Source organism: Panthera pardus, unplaced genomic scaffold (genome assembly GCF_024362965.1).
Source record: "Panthera pardus isolate Hobbes unplaced genomic scaffold, ASM2436296v1 HiC_scaffold_3, whole genome shotgun sequence".
NCBI lineage: Eukaryota > Metazoa > Chordata > Mammalia > Carnivora > Felidae > Panthera > Panthera pardus.
Genome location: NW_026526876.1, coordinates 28,254,956 through 28,274,578, shown reverse-complemented (window position 1 = coordinate 28,274,578; position 19,623 = coordinate 28,254,956). Strand labels below are relative to the sequence as shown.

Here is a 19,623-nt window from a genome sequence, read left to right as displayed (position 1 = left end):
GCATACTGACCCTAGCAGCTGTGTGAACTCCAAGCTTCTTGCAAAGAATTACAAAGGTAGCTGAATCACCATATCTTTACACCAAATGAAATTATATTTCAGTCAAGTTTTACTGAAAATAAAAGTTTAAATATATTTTAAATTAATGAGACAGTTTTCAGAAATTAGGATAAGAAGCATACATCCACTTTAAAAGAACACACACAGGTACATACACACATATTATAAATATGCTATCACTGAACACATTTAGAAATTATACAATAATGCCATGGAATCCATAATAATCTCATTGGGGAAGGTGCAATATTATGTTTGGTGGCAAAATGGTTAGGAACTATTGGGCTGTTTATGACTGAAAGTCTGAATATATGAAATTAATTTTTAATTAAAGTGAGTAGTTTAGATTAGATACCAAAATAATGTAATAACTTAATATGACTTGAACATTGGCTTTTTTTTAAACGTTTATTTATTTCTTTTGAGAGAGAGAGAGAGTGTGGAGAAGGTGCAGAGAGAGAGAAGGGAGAGAATCCCAAGCAGGCTTTGCGCTGTTAGCACAGAGCCCTATGCAGGGGCTCAAACCCATGGAACTGTGAGATCATGACCTGAGCCAAAATCACGAGTCGGATTCTTAACCAACTAAGCCACCCAGATGCCCCCTTTGGATTAGCTACAAGAACATGTGGCCCATAGTTTCCAACATTTTCATCAGTGAGACTTCCTTAGCACAGATTCCTCAGAGCCTGAGACAAAAGGTTATGTGCTAACACTATATTAAGGGAGTATAAACCAAGGAAACAAGTGAATGAAAGGGGAGTAAGGCAAAGAAGAAACAAATATAAGAAAAGGAATTACAGAGCTGGCAGAGGTGATTGCTTTATTCAACTGAAATCTTCAGAGAGACCATACAATTCCTAACTATGGAAGGGGGAATTACAAGGGGCTATTACTGCTAGTTCCTGTCTCACATTGGTGTGTTAGCCCTCCTAGGGCATTGTTTCCCCTACTTTACTATTGCACAAATCCAGTAGCCCTACTGCATCTCATGTCTCAGCAACAACCAGGAAGTCCAGGGACAGAGGAGAGAGTCTATTCAGCATTACACAAGACATTGATTGACTTGTGCTCATGATTATCATAAATGACTAGCAGTAGCCACTATAGCCAACCCTTCAGTCTGAAGCAGGATGTTAATAACAGGGACCCAGCTCCAACCCATGGGAATAGTTCACACCATCACTAGAGCCAATGTAGCTAGACAGTGGCAGGTAAGTATATCTAGAGTGGCAAATCCAGTAAAGTTCAACCCTTACATCACATAGATCCAGTAATACTCTCTTTGGCATCTGTTCTCACCTGGGAACACGATATTGTGAAACTCTGCATTCTTTTCTGAGAGGAGAGATCTAAATCCAATTCTTCAAGAAGATGACCAGTGCAGTCTCCCAAAAAGACTTAGAAAGGGTTAGTAAATGAAGAGTAAGTCCCTGCTGCTCCTGCTGGTCCTGGATTCCATAATGTATGCTCCTTATCTCCCTCCTTCACCCATTTCAGAGCAAAGAATATCAAAATAGATTTCAGAACAAACAATGATTACCTATCAAGGAAGGTCATTTCATAATGATAAATGGATCGTTTTGTCAGGAAGAAGTAACAGTCCTAAATGTTTATGCACCGAATAACAAAGCTTCAAAGTGGCAGAAATCCGCAAATGTAGAGATTTTAACTCATCTCTCAGTGGTTGAAAGAACAATTAGGAAATCCATTAGCATGTAGATGACTTTAAACAGTTCCATTAACCAACTTGACTTAATTATTTTTTATACGACAGTCCGCTTAACAATAGCATAGTTCAGATGCTTTTTAGGTATACACAGAAGATTCACCAAGACACCAATATTCTGGTCCATAAAACAAGTCTCAGTAAATTTAAATGGACACAAACCATTACGGTATTCTCTGACCACAATGTGTTTACACTGGAAACCAGTAATAGAAAAATATCAGGAGGAGTGCCTGGGTGGCTCAGTCAGTTGGGTCTCCAACTGTTGGTTTTAGCTTGGGTCATGATCTCACAGTTCATGGGATTGAGCCCCTCATCAGGCTCCATGCTATCAGCACAGATACTCTCTCTTTCCTGTCTTTCCTCTCTCTCTGCCTCTTCCCCCCATTCATGTGTACTCTCTCTCTCTCTCAAAATAAATGTATAAACATTAAAAAGAGAGAGAGAGAGAGAGAGAGAGAGAGAGAGAGAGAGAGAGAGAAGGGGCACCTGGGTGGCACAGTTGGTTAAGCATCCAACATTAGTTCAGGTCATGATCTCCCAATTCATGGGTTCGAGCCCTGCATCAGGCTCTTTGTGCATAGCCCAGAGCCTGGAGCCTGCTTCAGATTCTGTCTCCCTCTCTCTCTACCCTTCCCTGCTCACTCTCTCTCACTCTCTCAAAAATAAATACTAAAAAAAATTTTTTTAAAGAAAAATATCAGGAAATTTCACAAATGCTTAGAAATTAAACAACATATTTCTAAATAATACTTGGGTCAAAAAAAATCACATTGGAGGGGCGCCTGGATGACTCAGTCAGTTAAGAGTCGACTTTGGCTCAGGTCATGATCTCGCAGTTTGTGGGTTCGAGCCCTGCATCAGTCTCTGTGCTGACAGCTCAGAGCCTGGAGCTGCTTCAGATTCTGTGTCTCCCTCTCTCTCTGCCCCTCCCCCACTCATGCTCTGTCTGTCTCTCTCAAAAATAAATAATAAAACATTTTAAAAAAATTTTTTTAATCACATTGGAATTTAGAAATATTTTTAAATGAAAAATAGTGAAAACAAAAACCTCAAAATTTTTAGAATGCAGCTAAACAAGTGCCTAGAAGGAAATTTATAGCATTAGATGCTTATTTTAGAAAAGAGAAATTTATTTCATTAGTGAACTAAACTTCTTAAGAAACAACAACAACAAAAAAAAGAAATTCAAATCAAAGTAAGCAAAGTAGGAAATAATAAAGAGCAGAAATCAATAAAATAGGAAAAGAGAAAATTAATGAAACTGAAAGCTGGTTCTTTGAGAAAATCACATTAATAACCCCCTAGCCATATTAACCAGGAGAAAAAGAAGATACAAATTGCCAAAATCAGGAATGCGAGAGTCTATCATTATAGACCCACAGACATTAAAAGGATAAGGGAATGTCATGAGCAACTTTATGCCAATAAATTTGACAGTTTAGATGACATGGACAAATTCCTTGAAATAACAAATGACCAGAGCTCATTCGAGAAGAAAGAGATAACTTGAATAACTTCATAGCTGTTAAATATAAATTGAATTTGTTGTTTAACACTTTCCTGCAAGGGAAAGATCCCCTGACAGGTAAATTCTATCAAATATTTAAGGAAGAAATTATACCATTTCTACACAAGCCGCTCCAAGAAGTTGAAGTGAAAGGAACACTTTATGAGGCCAATGTTACCTCAACACCAAACCAGACAAAGACATTACATAAAAAGTAAACTACAGACCAGCATGTGTCATGAACAAGATATGAAAGTCCTTAACAAAATTCTAACAAATTGAGTCCAACCTTATATAAAAGATAACAGGGACATTATATTAAAAAGGACCTGTCATGACTAGGCAGGGATGGGGGAGCATTGTCATCTGTCAGAAGCGTAACGATGACTGCCCTCTCTGATGGAGTTGACAGGGAGATATTGCCATGGAACTGGGCTCTCTTGGTATCAGTGAGGATACCAAGACCACTTGGCAGCACTTAATTCTCAGATGTATTATTGTAAAGAGCAAAAAGGCTGGAAGGCAACCATTTGTTAGCTCATCTTTTACCTTTGTTACTACAAAATCCAGAACTCCCATTTAAATTTCCACAGAGAAAACCTCACAAAGAGGCATCATGGAAATTACCTTAAAAACTTAGGTCTCTTCTTTTAATAATAGGTACATTGAAGATGTAAGAAGAGAATATGAACTAACATTAAAAATTCTCCAGGGATGGGGCACCTGGGTGGCTCAGTTGGTTGAGCATTCAGCTCTTGATTTTGGCTCAAGTCATGATCTTATAGTTTGTGAGATTGAGCCCCCATAGCGCTGACAGCGTGGAGCCTGCTTGGGATTCTGTCTCCCTCTCTCTCTACCCTTCCCCTGCTCACTCTCTCTCAAAAATAAACACTTTTAAAAAATAAATAAAAATAAAAATAAATTCTCCTAGAATGGCCTGTTTTACTCTTATAATTATTGCTAAGATTTTTATAATCTAGATTTTATTGTTGTTAACCATTGCATTTCAAGGCTTAATGAAAATGTTTCTGTTTATAAATCCTGTTTATAATTAATGGTAAGACTAGATAAAATTCTAGATTTTTGTTTTTGTTTGATTTCATTAAGGGACATCTAGGGTTAGAGCTACAGAGGGTAGCTGTACAAGAAAGCCCTGTACTGTTTCCTTATTTGGACAGATTATTTCTCCTATGTTAGCATCTGCTTAAGACCTCTTATTTTTTTCTAATTCATTATTACATATGAAAGGAAGTAAATTTAAATGAGGGAGAGGAAAATGTGGGATAAAAAGAGTATAAAGATCTTTTTGAGAACTGTGGGGCTTTCCAGCAATCCATGAAAATTCTTTAAATTCCCTTTTTGATGAAATTCTGAAATTTTTCACATTCATAGGTCCTAGTTTTAGATCTTTTAGCATTGATATACGAATTTGTTTAGTTCCATTCAGAGAGAGTTGTTAAAGTAAATGTATGAGAGATGTGAGACAGAATATGTAAGAGATCGTTATATTTTGGTTTCGATTATTTAAACTTCATGGTGGAGATGAAATGATCATCAGCAACTTTTAAAAAAATATTACTACTGCTCTTATTATCTAGTCACGAATTTGGATAATAATGAACAAATTAATCTCTAGGTTTATGGGTGTTTTGTTTTTTTTTTAACTTGTTTTACTCTCTTTTTTAGCTACATTGACAAGCTATTCCGAAAACGTGGAACGCACAAAATATGTTGGGGAAAGCAGTAAAGAATTAGGATCTGGAGGAAACCTGAAACCTTGGCAGTCTCAAAAATCCAGTATGGATTCGTGTTTGTATCGAGTAGATGAAAACATGACGGCTTCCACCTATAGTCTGAATAAGATCCCTGAGAGGAATTTGGAAACTGTTCTATCGCAGTCAGTACAGTCTATTCCTCTGTATCTTATGCCACGGCCAAATTCAGTAGCAGGTAAGAGTTTTTAAAAATTGACCATTTTACTGGCGTGTATACTGAAATGAAAGTAAATTCTGCTTTAACAGAATTTTCTATTCATCTTCTTTGACTGTTCTTTTGTGTAGCTAATAGGCATGTGGATATCTTTTTGAACCTGGGGGAAGGCTCATGCTCAAGTGGTGATTCTGCTCCCAAAATGTGTAAAAACACTCACAAAATCATAAGTAAAACCTGTAAAGTGTATGGTTGAATTTCTAAAAGTATTTTTTTCATATCTGAAGTCTTTGAAAAGATTTCAGTCTGTGGTTTTTAAAAACAGTAGTTTAAAAAAACACATTAAATTGAAGAGTATTTCAGTAGAATTTATATTATTAGAAATCATCATCCATAGTTTGAAGGAGAGGCAGGCAGGCAAGAATTTTAGCTTCCCAGCCCATGAGCTCAACATTTCCACCATATCCATCCTATCGTAGAAGAATCACCAGGTACCTACAAGTGCTAAAGAAGAACTCAGACACTACTAGCAGGCTCAGTCAGAAAGTCATAAAAGAATGTCAAGGGATGCCTGGGTGCCTCAATCGGTTAAGCATCTGACTCTTGATCTTAGCTCAGGTCATGATCTCAGTCATGAGAGTGAGCCCTGCATGCGTAGAGTCCGCTTAAGATTCCTCCCTCTGCTCCTGCGCCTCGCACGTGCATGCGCTCACTCTCTCTCTCTCTCTCTCTGTCTCTCTAAATAAATAAATAGATAGATAAAGAAATAAATAAATAAATAAAAGTTTTTTAAATAAAGTAAAAAAAAAAAAAAAGAGAGAGAATAAGTCAGACCAGGAGCTTTTGCAGATAGTTGGGCAGTCGGGCATTTTCAAAATGCAGCATCATCTACCCTTTGTCCCTAATACGAAATCATAGTCGTGATTGTCTTTCTTACTTGCTCGATGAATGCCTAAAAGGTTTATCTCACTGACACAAAATAATAAAATACCTATTATAGTTAAGAGCTCTTATTTCCCAGGTGTAATGATTTATGTTATGCAGATAATAGTGTGATGCTTCTTGCCTTTTTGTACTTTTCTAAAACATTACTCTTTGTTCTGTCCTCTGGGAGACCATCAGCATCAGTCATCACATGTGATTATGTGGTGATGGCTCATCTGGAAGATCAGTAAGTGTAGACAATTTAATATGTATTTTTCAAGATTATTCATTTTTACATAGTAGCAAAAAACTTTTCCCTCCTAGGTTCTTTGGAATATGTTGGTCCCCAGGGATGATGTCATATTATACTTTAGAATGCTGTAACTTAGAAAGGGCCAGGCAAATTCAGTCTTTCCAGGAGAGAAACATATAAACCCTTGCTTACATAAAATTGGGGAAATATAGCTACCAACCTTAATGGTACATCCCAAATTATTTAACTAAGCTACAGTAATTTCTAAGAAAGTTCTGGCTCTGTTATTTGAGAAGGGCATTGAGCATTTAGTAGAAGACAGAAATATAAGCTTCTCTTGTCCTCTCTTTACTGGAGAAATTATAAAATACTTTGCCCTTTTTTTTTTACATTTTAAATTGTATTTAATTTTATTTATTTTTTTAATATGAAATTTATTGTCAAATTGGTTTCCATACAACACCCAGTGCTCATCCCAACAGGTGCCCTCCTCAATGCCCATCACCCACTTTGCCCTTCTTGAGCATAAATATCTGTAGATTTATTATTTTACCCTATGCAGATACTAGTGTGTACAAAGAGTTGTCCAGGACTAATTAGCCAGATATAATTCTTCCCTCTAAGGTTTTCTAACACTACTGCTTTCTAGAAATCAGCACAAGGCAGCTTTCAGAAGTATCAGTGAGTCACAAATTATTTCTCTAATACATGTAGGAGAAATTAACTGTTAAGTTCTATCACAGAGAATAGAACCCAGTTTTCTATACCAGGTATTTTAATCGCCAGGTTAAAAAAAAGTTTGCCATTTGAAATGTTTTTTTTTTTTTTTAAAAAACTTCACAAAGCAAGCAAGAGTAGTAGGCGAAGAGTACACTCTTTCATTACATGGATTGTAAGATTCTTGTTTATTTAGAATTTTATCTTGTAAGAACTGATATCCTAGTTACTTAATAAAATCTTTTAAGTTATGTTCAATTTTCAAGGAATTGTCATCTAATTTATGAATTTTGATGGCTTCTAAACTACCTCTCGTGATATATTTTTTGCTAACTGCCATTTACAAACTTTACCGCTTATAAGCATCAATATATTTGTGGCTACACTTAGACTTAAAGAAAGTTATTGCATATTCTTTGGGACACTGACTTCAGCAAATATTAAGATAAGAATTTTATGGAGAATTACAGGATAGAATTCTAATTGACAACCATTGTTGTGTTTGTAAAATAGTCAGCGTCAAATTTACAGTAATTTTGGTATATTTATAAATAATACAGTAATTTATAAAGTATCATACAGAGGAGGGAAGCATCTGAGTGCAAAGGGAAAGGGTAGAGAGGAATAGAAGACATCACAGAGAAGGACAAATAAGAAGTCACAGAAAAAAGAGGAAGGAGTTACTAAGAAGTTAAAGAAGTTGGCACGTTATTTCAGCATGACCAAACCATGGGATACAGTGAAGAAATAGTAGAAAATGATGTTGAAGGGGATACCAAGGAGCTTATATGCTCTGATGATAAATGTTAGGTTTATTTTGTTGCTAGTCAGGAGTATAAGCAGGAGCTATACTATCAAATATGCTGTTTAGAAAATGGCTGAATAGCCATCTGTATAGGATGGACTGAAGGAGGAGAGCCAGGAGTTAGAGAAGATAGTTCTTTAAAAGCTTGTGGTATTATGCAGTATTATAGGGAGTGAATCATCAGGTATCAGTAGAGTTGAGAAAATGGTTTAGGAGAGTTTGTTCTTTTTTGCCTTAAAAAATAGCATTTATTAGATTTTTTTTTAATATAGAGAAATAACAAGGAAGAAAACAAAACAAAAATGAGCCATAATTTCCTTTCCCAGTGGTTCCTGCTGACATATTCTAGAAATTAAAAAAAATCATGTGTGTTACATAATAAATATGCAAATCAAGTAAAAATTCAAATTCAAGCAAAAAAATACAAAAGAAAAAGGAAAAGCCTTCCCTTTCCACCTAGTTCCCCTCTCCAATGATAAAGTGATTAAGGTAAGTATGGGCAATCTGTAGCATTAAGTCTTAAGCTTAGTTTTCTGAATATAAATTTGGATGTTCCTACACCTTTAAATTAAAATTCTAAGATATGAAAAATAAAAACTACTGTCTTTTATTGTTTTCAAAATGTGAACCACTACTGCATGTTTATTTTTTAAGCCCTTTGTAGTTGGAAGGAAGTGGAGAACCTTGTGGATTTGCGGTTGCATGGCAGAAATTATCAGAGAGTAGGATGTCTCTGGTCATCCTGGATGTCTTAAAAGGAGACTGGCTGTGAATTAGAGGGATGTGGGAAGCAGGAAATGTTCACTTGCAGCAGCTGTCCTCAGGGCTTTGTGTGAAAATGAGGAGTCTTCAAGGAATTATAAGCAGCAGAAGTCAGTTACAATATAAACTCTCACCATCTACTTGTTAATGTTTGGAGCTGCACATTTTCCTAAGAAAAGGATCTTAAGAATCAGGTAAATGCAAAATCGGAATCATGGGGGATTTGGATGAATCCAATCAGAAGCTTAATGAGGATTTCATAAAGAGGAAGAAATGGGCTTTTCAGCAGTCAGAGTGTTGGCTTTATGAATCAAGGGCATAAGGACAGCAGAGTGGCTTCTTGCCCAGGCTGTAGCAGACAACGTCATCCAGATCCCTGCTCAGGTCAGCCAGAATGATAATCGTGCTACTAAAACCTGTTTGCACTAGTAACACCTGATCTAAGAAGAAACAATTCAGACGGGTTTTATACTCAATATAGAGTTGCCTCTGGAATGTTTTGTACCAAATGTCTGCTGGATTTTTTTTTTCTGCCCACTTATTTAAGTTATTTTGACTTCAAAAAAGTATGTCAGTTAAATGTTCTATAAATGAGTCAACTGTTCCAATCCTATGAAGTCTCAAAAAATATATATATATATATATATATGCTCCCTTTTTCCACTTCCCTCTTGGACCTTTAATGACATAGAGTTTACTTAGAGATAGATTTTACATAGAAGTTTACTTTTTAAAAACATTTTCTTTTCACATAAAACTTTTTAAGTAGATTTGTTTTTCCTCTTTCTTCAGTTCACTTCGACTTACCTAATTATCTCCTATGCTTGTATCCGGAAAGTGTTCATTAAATATAGTATTAACTTAACTTGATGAAATTATCTCAAAAAAATTGGCCAGCACAGTTTCACAGTAAGAGTACCACTATGAGGTGGGGATATGTGTGTCCCTATAGATCTGTCATTGGTATTTGTATGTGATGATGATGTGCAAGGCATCGTTGCTATAGCCACCTGCTTCATCCTTAGCTTTCAAATAACCCCATAAGACACAACCTAATTTTTTATTCATTGATCATTTAAATGTAGTCAAACACAAAGTGTATATTAAATACAATTATTCAGTTATTAGGCAAGCATTTATTGAGCATGCATGTGCCAGGCACTATTTGAAACACTTGAGAATCATCAATAAACAAAACAGAAATTCCCCCCTCATGGGCCTTACATTCTAGCCAGGGCAAATAAAATAATCTTAATAAGTAAGTAATTTATATAGCATGGTAGAAAGCGATATGTACTTTAGAAAAAAATAGAAGAGGGATCAGAAGGAAGGAAGGAAGGAAAGGAGGGAGGGAGGGAGGAAGGAAGGTTGGTTATATGAACATCATTGGAGCTGAGCATATTATCATAGTGATGTCCGTTAAGCATTAAACAGAGCAATGAAGAGGGTGAGGACAGAGCCAGATATATCTAAATCTACGTAGGACCAGGCTGGAATTCAGTTCTATATTAAGCATTATGTGCACGGTACTCTGATTTACTCTGAGGGGATAGGGTTATCAAAGATGAATCAGACATTACTTTCTCACCCTCAAGAACCTACTATAATAAGGGAAGACAGCCATGTAAGCAAGTTGCTGAATAACATAGGTCCTAACTAGCAATATACGTATGTGGTTGCTAAAGGGGAGAAGCAATTAATTTTTTTTTTTTAATTTAAAAATACTTTTTTTTTATTTTTTTTATTTTTTAATATATGAAATTTACTGTCAAATTGGTTTCCATACAACACCCAGTGCTCATCCCAAAAGGTGCCCTCCTCAATACCCATCACCCACCCTGCCCTCCCTCCCACCCCCCATCAACCCTCAGTTTGTTCTCAGTTTTTAACAGTCTCTTATGCTTTGGCTCTCTCCCACTCTAGCCTCTTTTTTTTTTTTTTTTTTTTTTTTTCCTTCCCCTCCCCCATGGGTTTCTGTTATGTTTCTCAGGATCCACATAAGAGTGAAACCATATGGTATCTGTCTTTCTCTGTATGGCTTATTTCACTTAGCATCACACTCTCCAGTTCCATCCATGTTGCTACAAAAGGCCATATTTCATTTTTTCTCATTGCCACGTAGTATTCCATTGTGTATATAAACCACAATTTCTTTATCCATTCATCAGTTGATGGACATTTAGGCTCTTTCCATAATTTGGCTATTGTTGAGAGTGCCGCTATAAACATTGGGGTACAGGTGCCCCTATGGAAGCAATTAATTTTGACTAGAGGATCTGTCAGGGAAGCAGAGAAAATATAGCCTTAGCAAATTTTGTGACAAAGATTGAGATGTTTGACAAACTAAGACGAAGACTTTCTCTCAGAAAGTGGCTTGCAAATAGAAGTTTCAAGAGATTATGAGGGAGAGTAAATGTGTACAACTAGCAGAACACAGAGCCCCAGCAAACAGAATCTCAGGTCTCCTGCCTCAGCTTTCCAATATTTATCTCATATTCCTTTAAATAATGGGCAAGAATTTTGAAAATGATTAAGCAGTGAGAAATAGAATAAGACTAAGGAGAATTATGATTTAATAAGGAAGAAAGGCTGTGAAAAAAAATATTGGAATATTTGATAAAGAAAATTGTTATAGATTCAGGTATCAACAAAAAAAGATTTTAATTGCTAACATAAGAAAAAGAACAAATGTTTTAATAGATGTAAGTAACACTAAATAAAATGTATTTGCAATCCTGATTAAAACAATAGTTCCCTATCGGCTGATTTCAAATCTGTGCCCTGAATCAGGGCTTCAGAGCTATAGCCCTTAATACCAAAGATCACTGCTTTTCCTTAGTTCACTGTTTGCCTATGAGTATTTGGATTCGTGAAGGAATGAACTGTTCATTCAGTGACTGTAGTATTTGTCTTTTTCCCCTAATGTCATCTGGCTGAAAGTGAGACATGTGCTCATTCCAAAACATATTTATGACATTTCTTGATCTTGTGAAATAAAGCAGTAGAACAATTGATGTCCATTTTCCTAGGAATTGTGATGGTGAAGATTAGTTTAGCAAAACTTGTTAAGTTCACATTAACCATTTATATTTAACAAATGTTGCCAGCAGCTCTTTGAATAGAAAGCTGACACTGTGAAAACTAGGCTGTGGCTAAAAGGACCTGCCAGATCTTTCCATTAAAGACAAATGAAAATGGATTATCTAACTGTTGCTCAAATCTGTACTCAAAGTATAGAGCTCCCTTTAAAAGAGTCATAGAGGGGCGCCTGGGTGGCTCAGTCGGTTGAGCGTCCGACTTCAGCTCAGGTCACGATCTCGTGGTCCGTGAGTTCGAGCCCCGTGTCGGGCTCTGGGCTGATGGCTCAGAGCCTGGAGCCTGCTTCCGATTCTGTGTCTCCTTCTCTCTCTGCCCCTCCCCCGTTCATGCTCTGTCTCTCTCTGTCTCAAAAATAAATAAACGTAAAAAAAAATTAAAAAAAAAATGTTTAAAAGAGTCATGGATGAACATAATATAGAAAAAAGAAAGACCCTGGGATTTTTTTTCTTAACACAGCTTTTTGCTCCACTCCATGTTGTATATTTCTCTATCATTCTGCCCACTGTTAATGAAATAAATGTCTTTTTATTAAAATGTATCAAACCATGTTAGTGTGTTGGCATGTAGAACCATTTTAATAAGAGAACCTTGCTTTAAAATTATATAATGTGCCATCAAATATTGCCAAAATGGTAATTCAAAACTTAACACTCATCCACCTGTTAAGGTTTTGTTTGCATTGTGTTTTAATGTGAGTAAAAGATTCTCATTGTCACTGATACTTCTTTCATATTACTCTTCAGTTTATCAGCTTTAGAAAGTAACTTTACATATTTTTTCTTACTAAAAAAAATTACAAATTTGGGGCTTTTATTTGTTCTTTTGTTTCTTACTGTGGAAAATATTTGAAGCTTAGAGATTTATTAGCCTGCAATGACAGGCCTCTTCACTTTGCATACAAGGTCTTTATTATTGCCCAAGTTTGATTACTTATCTTTGAAGCCATAAAAAACAGAGTTAAGGGAAAGTGACAAAGATAAAGAAGGGATGAAAACTAAGATTCTTAAGAGAGAATTAAATCTGTTTAGCTTTAAAGAGGGAGAGATGGTACAATGCAAATAGCACTCACTGGATTGACGGGCCAGATAACTGGTTTTGAGGCCAGACTCTGCCATAAATGAGTGATTCACTGTAGACAAGTCACTCTACTGTCTCCTAATATATAAAATGAGGGGATTTAACTAATTTAGGGTCAAAACACTTTGTATATAAAGACCATCTAGTAAATATTTTAGACTTTGCAGGCCAAAATGGCCTCTCTGGCAACTACTCAACTCTGTTGTAAATGAATACTTGATGAATAGGCAAGGCTGTGTTCCAATAAAACTTTATTTACAAAAATAGGCAGGAGGCCAGAATTCATCTACAGGCCTTAGTTTGCTGACCTCCGGACCAGATGACCTTTAAGATTCCTCTCACATCTTCATTCTGTGATGCTGCTTTATTATCAACATACATATCTGAAAGGATTGCTTCTCCATTATTTTCTATTCTGTACCAGTTGGGGCTAGCCAGGAGGCAGGAACCACAGTTATTTTAACAGAAAATTCGATATATAAAGAATGGTAGACTATGTTTAAATGAACTGGAAAGGTAAAAAGAGAACACAGAGGTAGTATGGGTTTGGCAACTGCCGGAAGCAGCTACCACCTCTGAGCCTGTGGAACAAGAGGAGGGTGGGATTGTTAAACTATAGAAACTTGGAAGAAAGGCCCCACAAAGCTGAAACTCCGATCTCTGTGAAAGGAGCCCTGCTCAGCTGATGCTAATATTTCTGAGCTCCAAGGAGAGCTCTATGGGAATGGGACCTCTGAGGGTTCCCCCCTTTGAGGGGTGGTGGGAGATATCTACACATATGAAGAACCAAACAAAACAGACTTTGATTAAAGCAGGAGAGACACTATTAAACTTCAGAAAGAACTAATTCACAGAACCACATTAGAGTACCAGTGGGAATGGTGTAAGTCATCGTCCCCAGTGTTTTTAAATGAAAAATCATGTAGTTATCTTTCCTGGATAGTTTTAATTTCAGAACGCAGAGATCAAGATTATCTCTTATTCCTCTGTTACTCTCCCAGTGGGAACGGTATAAGAGTCATCGTCTCCAGTGTTTTTAAATAAAAGATTAAATAGTTATCTATTCTGGATAGTTTTAATTTCAGAATGCGGAAATCAAGATTATCTCTTATTCCTCTGAGACTCTCCCACTGATGTGTAACATGGCATTTGACTTCCTTTCTTGGTTTAGTTCCCTAGACTAGCTTCCAGAGACTTTTATTTCCTCATAGAAAGTATATCTGTGATCTAGTTAAGTTCCTGTCATCTCGGTTTCCAGTAGACCCAAGTAACTAAGCTAATTGCATTAGTTGAAGGATGAGGGGAATATAGATCTCTGGCACATGTTCTCTCTTGTTCTTTTCTGTTTTCCTCTATCTCTTTTCTGTTTTCTCTGTCTTTTCACTCCCTTTTTCAGCCCAGAGAGCACTTTGTGACTTTCTTTGTGCCACTTAGTCATAATCCACTGTGTATTGTTGTTTGTGTCTTAATCTCAATTGGGGATGTGGACAATACTTCATTAGAGCTCTCCAGCCAAGAATGATCTCAGTTTGTTTCTTCTCACCCACTCAAAACAGTCACCAGAGGCAAACTGGCAGCTAAGCCAGGGAGGGCATCAAAAACAGGGCCTGGCACACAGTAAACTCTGGGTAAATAATTGTCATTGAATAACTGAGTAACCCCCGACACAGTATCTTACATAATTGGCAACAGATTGAATCAACAGTTTCATTAATAATTTATAAGCTCTAAATAATTATTTTCTGACAGAAGTTTGGGGGTTGTGTTGTTGTTGTTAAAAACTATTTTTGTGCCCAGCACTTTCTGGTTCTTGATTTCTTCATTTTTTGGTTTATTGTGAATGGACCCAACAGCTCTCAGTATACAGCAGTGCCAATACCCGTTTATCCCCCTTTCTTGTGCCATTTTCTCTCTCTGTGTTGTGCCTGGGTTAAAGGGTTTCTTCATTCAATGGGAGACCATTATTACCTATGTTCAGAGGGCAACAAAGTGCTTTTTAGAATTCATGGACATTGACAGTTCCCTAAATGCTCTTTAGCAGTTCTCAGTCTGTTGTCCCAGGTGCCCATCTTTCTAATATATACATACAGGTGAAAAATGTTTTCAGAATGTTTTCATGTTTCATTCTTGAACATGAAGGGAAAATGTTGAAAATAGAACTTCATGTTTTTCTTACAGCTCAATCTGATGATGTTTATACCTTGTTCTACAAATGGCATCTGTGACCCAAAAGAAGCAAAAACTAATAATCTTTGTTATCGAGTACTAATGTGTTTGCTAACTTGTTGCCAGTACTCTTCATAAGCTCAGGCAGTTGATAGTGATGAAGGAGCTGAAGACAACTCTTGACATTTTTTTCCCTGGCACATGTTCTAGACACTGGTGAGGACATTGAGTTCAGCAAAACTCCTGGTAAATATATATGCTGGAGTAACCTCTGATTCCCAAGTTTGGGAGGTACAGACTAACTGTAAGTTTTCTAAGCTTACATATTCTGACTGAACTTTTCTGTCTTGTCAGCCACAAGCTCTGCCCACTTGGAGGACCTTGCTTACCTGGATGAACAGAGACATACACCATTGAGAACTTCTCTTCGAATGCCGAGGCAGAGCATGGGCGGTGCTCGCACACAACAGGATCTGAGAGGTTAGAACCCCAGAAGGGCTTTTTCTGGGGATGCCCAGGCGAAAATGGAAATGGGCAATAGGCGAAAAGTTTGTTTCCAGTTTCCATGCTCACTTAAGTCTCCCTTAACCATAAGCCTATAACCATAGAATAGAAAGATAAACACAAATACATTATACTCATCATATACATTGTAATTTTGAACAGTTGGAAGCATTGATTCCTGGAAATTCTGAAAGAAAACAAGGGTAAAAGTGGTGATGGGGGAAACAACCTTTTTAAGGTCCTGGATTTCAGAAGTGAGTGTTGACTAACTTCAGCCCTAGTCACCCAGGTGAACTTGGTGCTAATAGTTACGTGTTTTGTAGAGAATGTGTTTCATTTTCATTCTAGTGGCCATTTCTAGTGACGGACAGTACTTTTATTTACTTGGAGTCTCAGACAGTGCTTTTAGTCCTGTCCTGGCAACATCTAAACAACTTAGTCCTTTTCTCAGGCACCTGTTTCTTTACACTCTTTATACATACTGCATGTTTCTGCAGTCAGGAACCTGATCTTTTCAAAGACTCTCATTTTGTTGATCATTTCAAAGACAGTCTAATTGAGAGACCTGTTTGTTGTATCACTGCTTGTGCCTCTTATTTATTTGTTCAAAATGAACCAAACTGTCTCCAGTAGCCTTAATAAATAGATGGTCTGCTTCCTCTAGTACCTAGTAATCCATAGCTCTACTCCCCCAAGTGCATTTTTAATTTTATCTTATAGATTATGTTCATCTTTCCTTTGGTCTCCTCCTCACCCCTTGTCCAGTGCTAATCTATATGGCACCACATGCATAACTCACACAGGAAAAGATTCATTCATGCCTGCTCTCCATTCTGGAATTCATTATGCTGAGTGTTTTTCAATGACTGACCCAGTAGGAGCATAAAATAATTGATTGTATTGCTGCAATTACCATACCTCAGTCAACTATAGTGAATTGATGACCTCAGTCAGTTTTAGTTCCCAATCCTATTCATCCTGCTCACCGTTTCTTCAGTTAACCACATGCTAGTTGCTTAGTAGATACAGTTGTGTATTTCTAGCCCAGAATGGAATTGCATTCAGCTTTATTTTAGTGCTGATAGATTGATTATATCCAAAGCCTGAATAAATCTAGTCAAAAGACTAAATAAATGATTTGTGCCAAAACCAGAATGCATAGCCGTAATAAAACAGGTTGGATACATGATTTCACTTATATGTGGCATTTGAGAAACAAAACAAATGATCATAGGGGGAAAAAAGAGAGAGGCAAACCAAGAAACAAACTCTTAACTATAGACAACAAACTGATAGTTACCAGAGGGGCATAGGTGATGGGGATTAAGGAGGGCACTTGTGATGAGCACTGGGTATTGAGCTGTGTAGTTTTGAGAACCCTTTGTGTTGGGTTCTGTTGATACTTGATGGTATATCTCCACTCTGTATAAAGGTTTAGTAAGATCTTTGGCAGATGTATTCTAGTGAGCTTGATATTTAGACACCGGTATCACTTGTATCTAGAAAACAACAGAAATCTTTTCTATTGCACTGAGCTTCAGCCTAAACATTCAGTAAAACCAAAGTAAATCCAACGATTTTTCAAAGCATGCCTAAATCTTTAGGGAGCTCTCTGCCCAAATAATGCATTCCTAACAAAAGCAATTGTATATCCTTTACAGATTGTGTCTCATCTTATTGTTTACACTAGAACTTAAAGACACAGTTTTCCATTGATACAGGTGCTATGATATTAGTGTTTCAGCTCCTTAAAGTTGTCATTTCTTTCAAGACCTTTTCTTTTAGCACTCTAAATGGTTAGAACATACCATTCAGTTGAGTGCTTTAATCCGTAAGAGACTGGATATTTACTAACCAGTATTTGCCTTCTAAAATTAGCATACTAATCTTCCCTCAAAAAGCAATATGTTATCTTAATTGCTGTTTACAAATGAATTCTGTGTCTTACCATATGACTTGAAACACATTTACAAGAAAGGAAAGCAAACTTGGATTGACTTTCCTTATATTTCTGTAGACCTGCTTGACAAACCTTTATAATTTGTGCTTCTTACATCCAAAACATTGCACTTTATCACAGAAACAGAATCATATTGTTTTCCTGGCATAATTTTAGAAAACATGTCACATAATGCTTTCTATTTTATTTAAAAGAACATACGAATTGCAGTCATATTTTTGTTTTATATATTTTTCTTTGGTTGCAGTTGAAGTAAAACAACTTTACCCCCCAAAAAATAGTAAAGTGATTGAAACTTTTTGTAGTATACACTAAGATAAATCCTTGTACATTAAAGATATATCTTTCTATATTTTAAAGTATTACTCAAATCCTATGAAATAGTTTCTTAATCACAGTTAAATGGGTTTTAAATCATAAGTGATGAGGGAGGGGGCCCTGAGTGGCTCAGTCAAACATCCAACTTTGGCTTAGGTCATGATCTCATGGTTCGTGAGTTCGAGCCCCGCGTTGGGCTCTGTGCTGACAGCTTAGAGCCTGGAGCCTGCTTTGGATTCTGTGTCTCCCTCTCTCTCTGCCCCTCCTCGGCTCACCCTCACTCTGTCTCTCTCTCTCAAAAATAAATATTCATTAAAAATAGTAATAAATAATAAAAAATAAATAAATCACAAGTGATGGGTTTTAAATGACCCTCAATCTTCAGTAGTGAGGTAGTGAATGGTCATGTACACTGTAGCCTGGCTACTAAATTTGCTGGCTGATTCGAAGTATGGAGATGATCTGAAACAATACTCTTGAGGATATGTCTGAAGAGGTATAAATCATTTATTGGGCACTTCAGGCATTCTTGCACTAGTCTGTTTAGAGCAGTGGTTCTCAAACTTTCTGGTTGTCAGCACCCTTTTACACACTTAAAAAAATCACTGAGGATTTGGGGCGCCTGGGTGGCTCAGTTGGTTAAGCATCTGACTCTTGATTTCATCTCAGGTCGTGATCTCAGAGTTTGTGGGATCGAGCCCACACGCTGTCAGTGTGGAGCCTACCTGGGATTCCCTCTCTCTTCTCTCTCTACCCCTCCCCTCACTTGTGTACTCTCTAAGTAAATAAACAAACGTTTTTTTAAGTTTATTGAGGACCCTAAAAGCTTGTGTCTATATGAGTTATATCTATTGATATTTACCATATTAGAAGTTAAAACTGAGAAATTGTTAAAATATCTGTTCATTTTTAAAAAAAACAAGAGTAGACCTGTTCTTTGTGAATAATCATATAAGCTCTGGAAAATTCTTCTGTACTTGGAAAAGAATGAGTGTGGAAAAATACAGTAACCTTTTAGTATTATGAAAATAGTTTTGATTTTGTGGACGCCCTTGAAAGTATCTTCCAAACCCGCAGGGGTCCCCAGATCACACTTTAAGAACCACTGGTTTGGAGAGTACCACTGCAGTTGAAGATAAGTGCCTTTACATGTTTAAGGACCACACATTCTATTTACAGAAATGCAAAAAAAGTTAGTTTTAGAATTGGTTAGAAGTTGTTCATAAACACATTGTTTAAGGGAACAGGCAGAGAGCTGTACTTTTAATCTCCGTGACTTAATTATTTTATGACTGGAAGTTTGTACCTCTTAATCCCCTCTATCTATTTCACCCATCCCCCTACCCACCTCCCCTCTGGTGGCCACCAGTTTGTTCTTTGTATTTAAGAGATGTTTGTTCATTTGTTTTTAGATTCTAAATATAAGTGAAATCATGAGGTATTTGTCTTTCTTTGTCTACCTAAGTTTTTCCCAGCTCTTTATACTTCCAAGCTGGCAGGACCTCCTGTAGCTGACAGGCCCTACTCTTCCAGCTTTGTTTGCAAGTACTTTTTGAATATTTGTCCTGAATTCACTTAGGTTTTAGGAGATACCTTCGTTCTGGAATTCTAAGCTGTCAGTGTATAATTCTTTACTCATCTTATCACTAGCATTTATTATAACTTTGTGTTAGAAGGACCAGCCTGTTTTCACTGATGTTCTTTAGTTGTGTTATTTCAGTGCAGTGACTAACACCTTACAGATTATTCCCAGATTTGATGCACAGTGGCATTGTAATTGTCTGCTGACCATTTTGTATGAAACTCAACACTT

At 36.7% G+C, this 19,623-nt stretch overlaps 1 protein-coding gene across 10 annotated transcripts in view; it reads left to right on the top strand.

Annotated features, from left to right (window-relative positions):
• TANC2 (tetratricopeptide repeat, ankyrin repeat and coiled-coil containing 2) overlaps positions 1-19,623 on the top strand; it is a 361,571-nt gene that overhangs the window by 223,658 nt on the left and 118,290 nt on the right. For all 10 annotated transcript variants that reach the window (XM_019466615.2, XM_019466614.2, XM_019466612.2 and 7 more), the window contains 2 exons: positions 4,983-5,246; positions 15,383-15,508. In XM_019466615.2, coding sequence (XP_019322160.1) covers positions 4,983-5,246; positions 15,383-15,508 — 390 coding nt within the window. The remainder of the gene's footprint in view (positions 1-4,982; positions 5,247-15,382; positions 15,509-19,623) is intronic.